The 16,555-nt window shown below is 39.6% G+C and overlaps 1 protein-coding gene across 1 annotated transcript in view; it reads left to right on the top strand.

Moving 5' to 3' along the window:
- Positions 1-364: 364 nt before the first annotated feature.
- The window catches only part of itga5 (integrin, alpha 5 (fibronectin receptor, alpha polypeptide)), a 50,291-nt gene continuing 34,100 nt past the window's right edge, over positions 365-16,555 (top strand). The window contains exons 1-2 of the mRNA XM_017694215.2: positions 365-817; positions 14,728-14,861. Coding sequence (XP_017549704.1) covers positions 609-817; positions 14,728-14,861 — 343 coding nt within the window. The 5' untranslated portion in view covers positions 365-608. The remainder of the gene's footprint in view (positions 818-14,727; positions 14,862-16,555) is intronic.

Raw genomic sequence — 16,555 nt, 5'->3', positions numbered from 1 at the left:
ACCTGCTTATCCTTCCGAGTCATGGGGGCGTGGTTGTTTAGGTAGATATATGTAAATATATTCCTGACGTCACAAAAATAATGAATTCGAAAAGGTATTAACGTTATATCTGGACTGGAGAGCGAACAGGACGTAAACAGTGTTTCCAATCGAACAGTATTTCAATCATAACTTCATATCGTGAGGAAAAGTCCATAATTTAGGCCCATGTAGGGTTTCTATCGCTAAGCGAATGAAAAGCTACTAATGAGCAAACCAAATATGTAGGTAACTTCAGTCCCGTTACAACCTCTGTGCCTCATGGACGGCTCTCTTAGCTCCACCTCTGCTGCACTTTAGTCACGAGTCTGGGAACTCCTCTCAGCAGTACTGCTTCAATTAAGTGAGGAGGACGGAGAGAGAGAGTGGCTGAGTGAGCGAGACAGAGAGTAAAGTCAGACACAGAGAGAGAGAGAAAAGTTAAGTAAGGACAGTTTAGTTAGAGTGTCTATAAGGCATTATACGTGCTGAGGCGAAAGAACTTTACCACGAGGGCGCTGTATACCTCAGCGCCTTTGTTCAAAGCGACCGGCAGGCTTCACTGAATAACAGGACTTGTAGCCAATATCATGGGTTCCAAGCGACACCGCTCAAAGACTGAGGCAACTTTACTCCACACGGTTTACTCACTGCCTGGGCGAATTACACTTTCATTCGCTCTTCTTTTACCTTTGTGTGTTGCATTCAACTTAGACGTCGATACCCCGTCGGTATACAGCGGACCTGAAGGCAGCTATTTTGGTTACTCCGTGGACTTTTATATGACCAACACTCCTGGGTAAGTTTTTGTGGGTATATGAATTTGGTTGCTAGCATTAAGTCATTAGCAAGCTCGTCCAGAAAAAAATGCTCACGTCAAACGGGACTTCAGTTACATCTGTACTTGGTAGATCGATGGACATGTTTTCCGTAGAGACCACATGGAACAGCCGAGTTGATAAATTCCGTTCTCACCGTTTCAAATCGAATATTTGATCAACTCTGGGATCCGAAGTGCGAACAGATGTTATTAATAGTTGACTGATCCAGAGATGAACTGACTACCAAAAGAGTCTTGAAATAAGAAACGTATGATCCATAACCACCAGCCACATCCAAGTTTATTTTAAAAAATAGAAGCCGCTGTAAAATGAAACAGTAGACTGTAATGTTTTTGGTCCAAGGGTCAAATTTTATTTGAGCATTGAGGGTGAATTGATTCATTCATTTGGTCACTCCTTCATTCACTTTACTCCTTGAAATGCTGCACAATGGAGCACAGCTGATGTATCAGCTGTGATGTTTGGTGTTGAACTGCTGTGATGTGAGATTGACTTTATTAACTAGTAACTAATTTTTAAGATATATACACCAGTTATTTTGTGCTTGAATTCAGTCTACAAGAAATTATACCTTAATCTCTGTAACACTAGTTACACTAGTAACGTTTAAACCATTCTAAAACTGACCTGGTCAGTCTGACCCCAGCAGGGGATATTTAAGGACTTGGGAAACCGCAGAGGTGTCTCCAACTGTTGTTTTGAATCCCTGCACAATATGTGAAGTGCCATATAGATCAAAGCCTGGGTCCACAGCTGGGGAGGGGACACTCTTTTAAAAGTGAGGTTTAGTGTTTGTCCAGGGTGACCCGAAACATTGGAGTGTGGGTGTGGGTGTGTGTGGATGGGTGGATGTGTATATAGTCCCAAGTAGCCTTGTCCCCTTTGCAGAGTTTGCTTCAGAAAGCTTTCCTTTTTATCCCCCTCTATAAAATCATGTGCATCAAATGAGGTCAGTATTTTATTCAAACCATATTTAGGAGATGAGTAAGGGAATAGGTAATATCACTGGCAGGACAGAGAAGTTTGTCAGGATTGCATTCCTTAGGAGGTAATGAAGATGTTGTAATTGTCCCTGATTGCAGGTGCTTTAGTCACTTATTGTCACTGAATGAGGCAGTCATTTAGAGGGACAGTCTGCCATGTCCATACATAGATAGCAACTGTAGCATAATGGGTAGTTCTTTTTTTTTATTTATCGATTAGAACTCTGATTGGTGCTTGTGTCTAAATAATGGATTGCATAGATCACTTGTGTGCATAATCTGATTTTGGAAGTGCTTTGCATTTTATTTATATTACACAGCTCAGTCACTGTCCTGTCCTAAAGATGGTTCTAGTACAGATGTCTCAGTAGCAGTGCTGCACATGTTATATTAAATACACTTAGTTCAAGGTTTTAGCTACATTAATATGTCATACCCTATTTAACCTGCTGTATCATGTTATTCACTAATGGGATTTGTCATACACAGTTTAAATGAACAGGCTCTAACTTCTAAAGTATGTAATGCAAATTGTCTACTGTATCTGTATGTAGCCGAACTAGGATCAGTTCTGTGTAGCAGTGCTGTAACAGCACAACTTTTTCCGGACATTACAGAGAAGTATATGTAATAAGAGTTTAAATGTATATATGTTTAAGGATTCTTACAAGAACTTTACATTATGATACGGTTCTTCAAAAAACTATTTTCACTGAAAACTTTTGACATTATGTAGAGGTTTAACTATAAATAAAGGATTCTTAAAGGTAGAACTGTACGCCCAAGCCAGAATCAATTTGAAAACTTTGACTAATTCTGGGTTTTTCTAAAAAGGGGCTTTTTGAATAATGGGTTAGGTGCTTTTAACATGTTCTCTTCCCACACTATATGCAGCACGCCAGGCCAGTATGCTTTCTGCTGTGATTGTAATCATTAACCAGCACCCACTCAGGCTGGAGTTAGACACAATCAGCCATCTCTGCCTGGCTATTTGCTGCCGTGTGTCTGGCCAAGCACAGCTTTACAGGGGTTTTGCTTTAGTGACTTGCTGGTGGCTCCAGTTTCCACTGTCTCTCTACGCTGGATCAGAATCTCTTTGACACACAGCTCACTCTGCCTATCCCTTCTAAACTGTTGAAACTACTGTGCTTTTGGATTTGGGAATGTCTGAATTATTATGATTAATTCTTTGAGGGGGGCACATGAGTGGGTGCCTGCTCTGTGTGTGTGCTGGTCCAGGATGAGGTAAATTTCTCCTTGCTGCAGCCCTCTGCTAATGTAATTCTGCATGGTGTTTAAACCCCTCACCCTACTCACATATTCCAGACCCTTAAACCGACCCCCACCCCACGGTGCTTGCACTCATGAGCCATGAAGTCACAGCAAGAACAGCAGGCTTTCTCCCTGCGATGACTTCATCTGAACTTTTCACTGTTGAGACGTCATTGTGGAGGAGGATGAACAGAAATGGCTATTGAAATGGGCCCAAGCAGCTTAAATGAGTCAAAATGGTTTTTTGGATGAATATAAATGTGTGTCTCTGAAAAACCTTCTTAAAAATTTTGTGCCTCAATGTGATCTAAAAGTTCTGTACCTATGAAAGTCTTTTTTGTAGAACCTTGCATCCAATCCAAGAATCATTTTGGGCCTTTAGTTGTGAGGATGTAGAATTGGTTTTAAGAAGGTACCATGTTGTTTCCAGATTCTTCATAGAATGCTGGTCTCTTATTTTTTTCCATTATTACACATGATGCAACATTGCAACATGGTTTCCAGACAGCAGTGCGGGAAAACTGCAGAACCAACAAATTCCTCTGGATCACTTCCATAGTATCATATTTCTGATCACTTAATGAATTGAGTACAAACCTTTTGGTGACCTTAGTTGTCTGAAAGTCTTTCTTTTTTGCACCTGCTTGCTTGTGAACAGAGAAGTTTTAGAGGTGGCTATGAATAAGGGGCTTTTTGGACTTGATTCTGCATGTGGTTGTTGGGAATTTTCAAAAAATATGGAGGGTTGGAAAATTCTGTTTTCCAAACCTCCATCAAAAAGCTGTCCCCGCAGCAAGGTGTTTGAAGACTCTGTGTCCTTTTTCTTGCTAGAATACAGAATTGAATCTTCTTTCTCTTTCTCTTTCTCTCTCTTGCGTACACACACACACTCACACACACTCACACTCACACTCTGTGCCTTCCTAAAGCTCTATGCTTGCCCCAGGCACTCTGTGTAATAGTTTGGGTCCATACAGGCATACATGTCTGTCTGAACTGTATGATGCTCCTTGACTCACACTAATATAATTAGGCAGTGTGTGTAGACCACCAGAGAAGACCGCCTGAGGGCAGGGTTCACACACTTGTGTGAGCAGCATTGTCAGCTGCATGGTTGTAGTAGAAATAGTTTTTTTTTTGTGCATGGAATGGACTGCACTTTGTTACACCAGGGCCTCTCCAGGGCAGTTCATAATTTGTTCTGAACTGCTTTGGCTGGATTGCAAAAATCTTGTTTGTTCAGCTAGATGTTCGATAGATTTTTGGAGTTCAGCAGCCATGATGTCAAATATTTACCATGAGGAAGAAATACTGAGTCATTAGGATAAATTCTCTCAGATTCTGAGTACAGCTTCATGTCCACTAGTTATAGCCAAGGAGGGAAAAACTCATTTATTGCTATGTGGAGGAGTAGTGCATTCCACCCCCTGTCTGCATAGCATGAGGATAAGGAGGGGAGCTTTTTGGCAGGAAAAGGTCAGAGGTCAGAGTCTGAACATTAGGATTTTTCTGGAAGAGACATTTCTATTGATTTAATTTAGAAGAAGCTCTTCCATTTAGCAAATGCACATTCATTAGGGCCTCACCGATATGAACATTTTTTCAACAGGTGTGGTTTATTTATTTATTTATTTTTTTGTGGTCAAACATCAAACTGGCTCCAGTAGTTTTACTTAAACAGTGTATTAATAAACATGAATTATGAATGCTTTTGTAAATTAGATTAGTCCATGACCATACAAACTTCAAAATGTCTGATCTGCGGAACCTCAAAGTTGACTGATTTTATTGGCCAACCGAGATCAGTCAGGTTCACTGACGTACACATAAGGTTTTTTTTTTTCTAGTAGTCAATGTGATAATGCACAATGTGGTTACTTTTTCCAGATCCAGAACTATCCATTCTTTGGTTGAGTACCTGTGTTCGTTTCCCATCAGAACCATGAAAGAAGATCAGGTTGTGTGGTGGTCACTCTGAAATATTCAGCTAGCCTTAAGTGTTGAACTTTGTTTCATTTTTCAAGAATAATGTGTGATCATGTAGACATTCCTTCAAAAAGAGGCTTTTCTGTTGGATGTTTGTTTGAGGATGGTTTTACATTTGTGGTTAAATGAGAGGAGAAAGATTGTCTGTAACATTAGCCAAAGGCAACAGATTTGCAACCACAGTGTGGCCCGAGTTAGGGAGAATGTTACTGTACACACATAAGGAGGTTTTCACCTGCCCAAGTACATTTTAGCACTGGAAGATTCGCAAAGCTTAACTTGGTTCAACATGTGATCATTAAGGCATCCCACTGATAATGAAGTCCAGTCCTCTTCCATGTGTTTATGAGACGCTGCTCTTGTGTATTACATCATGGATGATTTGGCCATGACACACAATGCATTAGGTAATCTCTATGTGTTTGTCGCCCTCCCAAAGTTTACCCACTCCAAAGGGTAACAACTAAGCCAGTATTTCCCTGGAAGCTCAAGGCCAATTGGACATTGCTAAACAGAGATGCTTCCCCCTGTCTGTGTTTAACTCTCTTCCCTATTATGGGAAATGTAATTTCTTGTTTACGGTTACTCTTCTTCGTGTGTGTGTGTGTGTAAGGTTGTTTGTCCGTAGTCATGGGTCCATCTGGATAAGGGTGTGTGTTTATGTTGGCTTCCAAGCTCCTCTTCGCCAGGGTTCCCTGTGCAATGATTAGTACTTTCTATGGACACTGGACAATAGAGCATTTGTGCAGTGGTGCTTTTAGGGGAGCTAATTTTTTCCATGTAACTTATGTTTTGTTTTTTTTGTTTTTTTACATTTTTTGTCACCTCTGTTTAATGGGCCTGTTTCATCTTAAGGAAAAAGATGCATGTGTTTGGTCAGGGCTCACCATATTTGACCTGTGCAGTACTAAGCCGTACCTGTAGGCAGGGGAAAGCCCCAGGGTGTTGCACATGTGAGTAGATCTTTATCTAGATTTATCGTCCTGCTTTTCTCTTTTAAAGTAAGCAAAGGCTTTGACTGAGCCAATTATAACAACAATTTTGTTCTTATAACTGAGTCAGTCTACAGGTGGCAAATTTACTGCCAGTAAGCTGGATAAAAAAGGGTGGAGTAGGTCAAGAAAGTAAGCTTTTCATGCTAATAGTTTAGCTCATGATGGCCCCAGAAACTTTGCTTTCCCTCTGTTTGTAAGACTCCCCACTGAGCCATTCTGTGGTGTGAACTGCCTAACTTTTACAAAACAACTTGCACTGTTTCTGAGTTCTTTGGAGGTGTGAATTGTGATTATTTTGGGGGCTGGCTCTTAGAATTTGATGTCTGAGAATTTAAGAAGCCTCACTGCATGTTAACATACACTATATTGCCAAGTATTCGTTGTCTGCCTTCACAGGCATATGAACTTGAGTGACATCCCATTCTTAATCCATAGGGTTTAATATGATGTTGGCCCACCCTTTGCAGCTACAATAGCTTCAACTCTTTTGGGAAGGCTTTCCACAAGGTTTAGGAGTATGTTTATGGGGAATTTTTGACCATTTTTCCAGAAGCGCATTTGTGAGGTGAGCTGTTGGACGAGAAGGCCTGGTTCGCTGTCTCCACTCTAATTCATCCCAAAGGTGTTCTGTCGGGTTGAGGCCAGTCAGGTTCTTCCATACCAAACTCGCTCATCCATGTCTTTATGGACCTTGCTTTGTGCACTGGTGCGAAGTCATGTTGAAACAGGAATGGGCCATCCGATGAAGTTTGGAGGTCTGTAGTGATTGACTCTGCAGAAAGTTGGCGACCTCTGTGCACCTCAGCATACACTGACCCTGCTCTGTCATTTTACGTGGCCTACCACTTCATGGCTGAGTTGCTGTCGTTCCCAATCTCTTCCACTTTGTTATAATGTGGAATATTTAGTAATGAGGATACGTCACGTGTGGCATCCTATCATAGTAACACAGAGGAATTCATGGAGCTCCTGAGAGCGACCCATTCTTTCACAAATGTTTGTCGAAGCAGTCTGCATACCTAGGTGCTTGGTTTTATACACATGTGGCCATGGAAGTGATTGGAACACTGGAATTCAATGATTTGGATGGGTGAGTGAATACCTGTGGCAATATAGTGTAGATGTAATGCTTTAAATTGTCTTGCCACTTGTGAAAATGTGAAGTGTACACAAGCTGTTGTTTACCTACAGGAAGTTTGGTTTGCTTGTGTCATAGTTAGAATTTCATGTTTTAACCCAGTATCTTTTGGTTTTGAAGGTTAATGAGTGACCTTATGTACATTAATTGATAAAAGGGAATGCCTCAGTGCAGCTCCTTGTTTGTGAGTCAAGCCAAGCTCTAAAAAGTTCTGGCTAACTGCTCTGCACCTGGTCCAGGAACGCTGATTTGCAGGCCTCCTGCTGCAGCGAACACATCCTTTGGCAGGAAATGCTTTTGTGGTTACATTTAAATTCTAGAGGGGTGAGGGTGTTTATCAGATCAACAGAGGTGGGTGTGGGTTCAATTTTAACCATTATTCTGAAATAGCATGCAAGTGGAGCAGGTAGTCTGTGACATCATCTTTTCTGGTCAGGCTTAAGGTGTAGTTAATCATGTTAAATAACTTTTAGAAGTACACAAAGAAGTTGTCAGATGATGGACAATTTGATACTCAGCCTGGCCTTGGTTTTGTAAATATTTGTTCTTTAGCTGTATTTCCATGTAATTTGCTTTCATTCTGCCATTTAAATCCATCCAGTTATCTTTTTTTTTAAAGGTATAGACAGGCCAGCTGTTTGAGTTAGCTGTGCAGTCATTCAGTACCAGTTGTCTTGGGCAGTAACTGTTTTGCTCATCATTTCTGGGCCCACGGTTCTCAAAAAGCAGCATGAAGCATGTCTGGTTCAGCTCTACTGAGCAAACAGGCCTTCCAGACAGTGCTGTTTTAGCCTGCTTTTTAGCTTTCTTGTTATTAGCTGATTCTTTTGTAATTGCCTAGCTGGCATCCACTGCAGAACTGGCTAGTGAGAGATGCTGGCAATAGAGGTAATATTCACTGGCGTCTTGGTTTGGTTTGGAGGTTCATGGAGTTCAGTTATGGAGTTCAACTCATGGAGTTGAGTCTCAGTTAAGATACTTGTGTGCTTTAGTGATGCTGCTCATATAAAGGTAAGCATCTGACTTGATTTTGGAGTTGATTCTACGCTCTTAAAGATGGTTCTTCAAGGATTCTTTAGTAAATTGAGTAGTTCCATTTGGAAACGTGAGCTCCTGTATAGAACCATTTCATGCTTGTAAATGTAAAATGGTTCTTTAGATTGATTGAGAATATATTGATTGTGCTTCCATATAGGACTTCCATATAGGTTCTATAAAGCACCAAAAAGACGACTTCTGTTGTTATAATTTGAGTGAATGGAACCATTTCCTTTACTAAAGAACCCTTGAAGAACAATCTTTTTTGCAGTGTACAGTTTCACACCGAAAGTTATTTGCATCTCTACCTTGTAGATCACAATTAGTAGATCCATGTTCTGCTCATACTTTGTTTGTATGGGCAAAACATGGATCCAGTAATTAGCTGCAAACAGCAATTTAATTTCCATAAGACTTTCTCCTTATGCTTCAATGTTTCACTGACGTTGTTTCATTGAGGTCACTATCATTTCTCTTCCCTCTTATGTGTGGTACTGCGAAGATGTCAACCCTTCATTTATTTAATTAACAGTCAAAATGGCCATCAGGACAAAAGCACAAAACATATTTGTCAGAAAATTACACAGAACCCTCAAAAACCCTCAAAAGCCCCTGTTCTTTTCAGGAGGCTAACTTTCAGTTTTTCAAAGAAATCTACTAGGATATGTTTCTGCAACTCCAAAGTTCAGGCTCGGAAGCTAGTGGCATGTTTTGCTTAGCGCAGTCAAAGTAATGCATTTAATCATGTTGAGTTTTGGTCTTTGGGGTGGCCAGTGCAATGTTCTGAGGACATCAAGAGCTTCTTTGTTTTGATTTTCAAATTGTCTTTGTCTCTGTTTTATGTCTTTTTATCAGTAGCTGTTTCTTGACAGCTGCACATCCTTTTAGGCCCATAGTGTTGAATTATCTTCTCAGAGTGGGGATGGACAAACATCCTGAAGCAAGAGTGAAGCTTGATTTCCTGCTGTCTCTCAAAGACTAAAGCTTTAAGTACTGTTTGTCTGATTACAACTGTTTTGGTGGTCTACCAGTTCTTTGCATGATTATTAGGTGTCCCATTTTCTTTATATCTTCTAATCATTTTGTGAGCTCCAGTTTTGGAAACTCCTGTATTTTTCACAAAATTTTCCTTTGATTTTTTTTCCCCCCTTCTTTGTGCAAGTGGATTATCTAATATCTAATCTTTTCAGAAATATCTCCTGAAAAATGAATAGCTTGTACGTGATGGCCCGTTTAACTGGAAATTAAATAAATGAAGGGTGGTTTTTTGCACAGTATTGTAGAAGTATCAACAACACAGGTGCTTGTGTCTAAAGGACATTAGGGTGTACATTGACGAGAACTCTTAATTCAAATGATATGGATGGTGATTGATATTAGATGTTTGACATGCAAGTTCAGCAAATGGCTAATGATATGTTTGCATGCACAAAATACTGTATCTTTCTGGGAGATAATTCAATAAGTGCATTTTTTATGCCTACATTTATTACTGTGTGCAAGTGCTTTTTATGGGTGTATGGTGGCAGATGGTGGCTGCTTGTGATTTCCTAGCCCCTGCATAACAGACCGATGTGGTTTCTTGCAGGCTTTAAGTAATTATAATAGTGTTCAAGTGACATAAGTTTTGCAGCTGTGAGGAAGACAATTAGGTGTGTGATTGGGGGGGGTTGTTTTGGGGGCCAGTGAGGAGAGTGCAAAGCAGACGTTTGGCATTTGTGTTTCCTCCGTCCTTAGAAAGGACTGCTAACTGCTTTTGTCACATCAGCAACTTTGTAACCAACCTTCTTTATTGCTGTCTGATGAGATTTGAGGCTCATTTTTATCATTTTAGTTTTGGTTTGATTACCAAAACCACAAATGAGGATGTGTAGCACTTAGAATTTTAGTGGTAAACACTTCAGCCTGGACTCTTCCCTGAGTTAGCTTAATTAGCACTCAGTACTGTGGAAACTATTAGTACTCTTTTGACTGGCGTTTTTACGGAGAGGCGGTGGTCTGTGCTCTGAAGGATGCCACAAAAACGCTAATAATGTTTTCCTCAGTTAGCTCATTGGGGGTTTGCTCAATTGTCTCACAGATGTTGTGAAAGGACCTTCTTGAAAAATATCACTGTGTTTTTGAAACCAATTACATTTGCAATTGCAGTAAGCTCCACATTTATTGCAAAACAAATCTAAACTTTTCCGTTATGAATAGGGTGGTGTATTTTGAGGGATAGATGTAATATGCTTGTGGTGGCAGTCAAACACATGCAGTTATAGCATTGTTCTGAATATGAAGAGACCATGGTCAGTGCCACACCTTTCTAAACTTATTGCTGCGTACTTAATCATTTGGTTTTGCACTTTGAAAGGTTTTGTTTCTGAAACGACTTAATATAATCTTTTTGGCAGAGCAATGGCATTACATATGATTCGGGGTAAACAGAATGTCTGAACCTCTTTAGCTAGCTAAAAAGCTTACAGGATGTCCTACCACTCACTTTACACACAGCCTTTTCCAAGACCACCATTTTGGCTAAGAACAATCAAAGCTCTTATCACTATGCTAATGTTAGCCCAACGTTTAGGGTTTTAGCTGGAGAGAAGGCAGTTTAGACGAGACAGATCCTCAGTCTGATAAGGACCCATTACATGCAAATTGCTGCTTATTTACAATTGTTTCAGATCATTATCAAGGTGTGTGTGTGTGTGTGTGAGTGTTTGTTTGTGTGTTTCCAAACTGTGTGGCATGGAAGACACAACAATTTCCACTGAGCTGATGAAAGCATTTTTCCATTGTTGTGTTTCCTGTTTTGTTTCTTGATGGTGGTATCAGCAGTGAGAGAGAGCTCCTGTTTACTGGACTTCCATGGACAGTGTTAGGCCTACATTAACATGTCATAAATGCCCAGTCAGAAACAAAGGTGTAATGTAATGATTTACAGCTACTTGTATTGTGTGATTTAATTTTTCTCCTTGTAATGGTAATTTTTGTGTATAATCATGGGAGTTTTACCTGAGTTTATTATTAATAAAGTAATGTACTTGCCAATAATCTGTAAAAACTATTATGAAGAAAATCTATACTCTGCTTTTCACAGCAATTAACTAGCTGTCAAATTAATCCTAGTTTAGTTCTTAACTAGTTTCTTGCTATTAGCCATTTGCCTGTTAGCTTCTTATTGTTAAGCATAAATGCTCAAGTGTTTTGTTTGCTAGCTGACTTGCCTAATGTGAACAAATGTCTGAGGTAAGATAGTAGTTTAGGTTAGGTAGCCACAAACCTTGTGAAATCATAAGTGTTTACCATTTTTCTGTATGGTGAGTAGCAGTTATTTGAGTAACTGCTCAAGTAGTATTTAGTCTTATGAGTTTTTTCCTATATTTGTACTTAACTAATCAATTGAAGTGTCACTGCCCATTTTTGTATTCCTGGTCACAGCAAATGGCCAGTTTTTTTTCTCACTGATTTTTGGCCTGTGCAACAAATCCGTTTTTGATTTAGATTTTACAAATTTATAAATGCTATATTCCATATTGATGCTCTGCTTAAAAAAAGAACTGATGCAAGCAACTGAAGTTTGGACCACTTACCTTTTTAGGACACAAGCTCATATGCTGTGAGTGAGTACATTTTACAACATGGAAAATGCATTCCTTGTAAGTAACTGTAGATTCTTCATGCAGTCAGCCAAAGCAGTAGTGTTTGTGCTCAGCTCTCCAGGAACTTGAGAAGTTAAGGAGACCTGAGAGTGCTCAGTTGTGTGCACTGACTCTGCAGCTGCATGACACCCTTCAGATACAAAGTGCGTCTCTGAAGAAAATAGTGTAGCTGCTTAACATGCAGGCAAATAATGACGCAGATCAGTGTAAGCCATGTTATTTGTATTTATTTTTGTTGTTGTTTGCCATTTTTATATATTATTTTCTTTCACTGGGGTATATGTTGACATCTGCACCAGGAGAAATGTATCTTGTGCTTGACTAACAACAGATCCTGCTTTTCATGTGTGCTGCTGGGTGTGGGTGTGTTCATACATAGTTTAGATTTAATACAAACTGTTGTAGGGAAGAGGAAACTTGCTGAAGAGTAGTCGTGTTCTGTAAATGACATTATTCCTTAGGCCAAGCACTGCAGTACCTCTTGATGTTCCCCATGTCCAAGCACATGGCGGAAAATCGGCATACACTCTCCAAGCAGGAAGAGTGCACTGTTTTTGTTTCCCCCTTTATGATAACAAATGAACCGCCTGCTCAGGTCTCCCCTCCATTCCCCCCATCCCTGGTTATAGCTTTGTATCTGTCCTGGGACCCTGTCCCCTGCAGTGGCCTTAAAACCTACTAACTCCTGGGATGTCCTTTCCTTTCATCCTTTTTTCATCTTTTTTCCTTTTATTATTTTATTTGCCTTTCATGACAGTCTTTTTGAAGAGCATAATGATTGTCTGATGTTTCATTATAAAACCTCGGTTATATATTTTTTAGTTATACCTGTTCACTAGGGCTGTATGCTTTGACCAAAATACTGTTATTGTTAAATATTGTGCTTGTGAAGTGTCTTTTTGTACCATTTTTTTAATGAACCATGTGACCTTGTCCAAAATTGGCCTGCATTATTCTGAACAAAATAAATTTCTTTAATTGCGTTTTTTATATATATGGTAAAGCAGACCTTTAGCAAACTTGGACAGACTGTTTTACTTTCTCCAACATCTCACAAATGCAGAGGTATGATTTTGTGGTCTCATGTTTACCATGGAGAATAATTTACAAGTGGTCAAACCCCTGCCCTGGTCAATGGACGCTATCTCTTTAGTGGATCTAAAGTGGATAGGAACCTTCCCCTGAGGCCAGTTGGCTGGAGGCCTTGCTGAGTATAGGCTTTGTGAGGTAACCCTCCGTCACGCATCATGGAGAAAAGCCCAGAGGGCAGGAAAGGGTGTTCTCTTCCTGTCCCCCCCCACCCCCCCCAGCACACCCCTACCCCCATCCCTTCCACAAAAACCCTCAGTGCGCCCTCACCATGCCTGCATGGACTGGCCTTAATGACAGGAAAGACGATAGTAAGCTCTCAGACAGTGAGGACATGTCTGTACCACACTTGTATAGGCTGTCTTGCGGAAAATAAGACACAGATTAGAAGTCCAGGGTTCATGGAAGTTACTGTCCACAGTAGGAGTGTAACAGTACACAAATATTATGATGTGATATTTCTATTTTTATACCATAGTTTTGTCCAGTTGACAGAAAGCATATTTAACACAAACACATATTTTAGTACATACACAAATTGTAAATTGGTTTGGTTGCAATGTATTTTTTTTTTTAATACAAGTGGAAACCATTTCTATTTATTTTGTCACATCACAAGTATTTTACTTTTTGTTTAGAGCACATATTGTCTTACAGCCTATATATTTGAGGAACAAAACGTATAAATAATGTGTATTGTAATAGTCCTAGCTCTTATGGAGAATTACATATAACAGGATAGGACCTTAGTCTTTTTATGATCCACCTGGGTATAAGACCCCCTCTGTCTTAATGCCATCTGGTTATAATTAACAGGTCCTGTTGATTTTGTACTTCACATCTTTCTGAAACTCTTGTAGAAGTCAGATTTAGTGACAGTTGTTCTTTAGTTGAAGTTTTTGGTTGAAATCATGGTAATGGTAACAGCAACATTTCCACTATTTGAGGTGGAGATATGGCTTAAAGCAAAATAGTTTGAGTGTATGTGTGTGGCATACATGGCTGTCATGCAGCTGTGTATGTGTGGGTAAACAATGTTAACGCTACATTGTGGGGACCAAAACCTGTTTATACCCTCATGTTTTGGGCACTTTTCTTCCTTGTATATGTAAATCATTAAATTTTAATGTAAAGATATGTTTTAAAGTTAGGGTAAGGGTTAAGGTGGTAGTTGTAGTTATGTTAGGTTTGGCTATGCCTTCAGGAAATTAATAGAAGTCTATGAAATGTCCCCACAATTGTCGTGTGTGCGTGTGTGTGTGTGTGTGTGTGTGTGTGTGCGTGCGTGCGTGCGTGCGCGCACATATGCCTGTGCGTGATATCCCTAAGGGAGAAACACAGCTGTTGAAACACCTGTATGACTCCACTTTAGCAGTCTCAGCTCTTGTTTTTCCATTTGTTACCCAATGAGGCTAGTGTATGTGTGTTAAGTGCACAAAACTGTTACACATTGCCAAAAATCTTACCAGCAATTGCACATGGCCACACTATTATGTAACACAGTCCTCTACAGTACATTAGTACCAAATGCATTTTCCAAAAGGCCATCATTGCTTCAGTTTGTGTGAGTCGTTTATTTTTTGAGCTTGAGAATTTGAAATTAGGAAACAATCCCATATGACAATCACAAAATGAGTGTTTTCTGAATTCTGAATAATGTTTCAAATGTAGTCAATCATTTAGCACACATTTTGAAATGTTGCTTCTGTCCTTTTTCAGTAGCGAAAGTATCATTGTTGGAGCACCCAAGGCTAACACCAGCCAGCCCTACATCAGAGAGGGAGGCTCTGTCTTCTATTGCCCGTGGAACCATGGTCAGGCACAGTGCAAAAATGTGGAGTTTGACAGACAAGGTAAGACATATTGACCCATGAAATGCCCATTTTTCATACATATTCTCTGGTCAGTAGTTCTTTAGGGAACTGATCTGTCTATCCATGCACAAAAGCATTCTTTTGTAGCAATCTAATGAGAAATTGTAGTTCTGTTTTCTATTAAAAAAAAAAATCTAGTAAAAATTATTTTGTGTTATTTTAAATGATATGCATGAGTTTGAAAGTTGACACTTAGGATAGATCAGTGTTTTCTTGAGTAGACAAGGTTAGCATTTTTGTCTGGTTTTAACCTGTTTAGACTGGAAACTAAAATGTGTGTTTTTAATTAATTAATTTGTTTATTTATTTATTTATGCTAATGTTTGTAAAGCTGCCCAACAGTTGCTATGGTTTTGGAATGGTTTAATTAATGAAACATGGAAAGGTAAATTCTGTTGTATTTATAATACAACAGATGACAAATACCATCCCATCAGGAAAAGAATGTGCCCTAATTATTAATTGTTTACCAGGACATCACTCAAGTGGATTTAGTATTCAGGATTCAGTTTCCGCTTCCTCTGCTAAACAATTCCTGTGTTGACAGATAACTTCTCATTGCCTTAAGTGGTTTAGCCATGTGCTTCCTTTAAAGCTAGTGCCAGTCATTCTCAACTCCCTTTGCTTCTTGTTTGAGGCAGTCAGTTTGAGAGTTTGAAGGAGGAGAGGTGAACCCAAACATGGTGAGCTTTGGGCTGTTTGTAACCTAACTAACATCTTGTGTAGCTTGTGGCCCATCTCTCTTCTCTGCTACTCTCTTCTCTAATACTAAAGGGCATGGTGGTTTGCATTTAAAGGGCTAGAGATAATGGGAGGCACTCTTTTTGCAGATTTGAAGCTTTTAAATACAGCATGTACATTGAAATCCTGAGTCCTAGGTTACTAGATAACATCTATTAAGTTTTAAGTGATACTTTTTTAATCCCACAAACGGGGAAATTCCACCTCCGCATTTAACCCATCTGTGAAGTGAAACATCACATACACACACTAGGGGGCAGTGAGCACACTTGCCCAGAGCTGTGGGCAGCCCTATCCACGGCGCCCGGGGAGCAGTTGGGGGTTGGGTGTCTTGCTCAAGGACACCTCAGTCATGGACTGTCGGCACTGGGGATCTAACCAGCAACCTTCCGGTTACAGGACCAGTTCCCTAAACTCCAGCCCATAACTGCCCCCACAGCAACTGAGCAATATTCAGTCAGAACCACTGTGGAATTAGTTTTTGCTAGGTTTTAGGTGTTTTGCTGACTGTCAGTACATTGTCAGTAGTAAACTGTGAATAATTAAATATGATTATCAGTATTAATGGTTATGGTATAAATGTTGTCAGATATTCTCAGTTACAGATTATATTTAGTCTTAAATACTAAACGTATTGTAGTGCTGGACCTCTTAGCAAGTTTATTTCTGTTAATTAGGGCTTTTGTTTTCATCAGTTCTCTACACAAATGTTTTTGTGTTATAGCATATTATTGTCATGCTAAAAGTTAAGTTTGGATGCAGTTTTATTTTACATTTTTTGTTATTAGTTTGTGTTCAAGCACTTCAGCCTGTGTTATTGCTGTAAAAGTGATTAAAGGCTGATGATTCGATTTGCAGAATGAAACCTTGTAACTATGGAAATCCTCAAAATTAAATGTCTCCTTATATTTGAGGTGTCTTGCCACCTAAAA

This window comes from Pygocentrus nattereri, chromosome 9 (genome assembly GCF_015220715.1).
Source record: "Pygocentrus nattereri isolate fPygNat1 chromosome 9, fPygNat1.pri, whole genome shotgun sequence".
NCBI lineage: Eukaryota > Metazoa > Chordata > Actinopteri > Characiformes > Serrasalmidae > Pygocentrus > Pygocentrus nattereri.
This window is presented reverse-complemented; position numbering and strand designations above follow the sequence as displayed.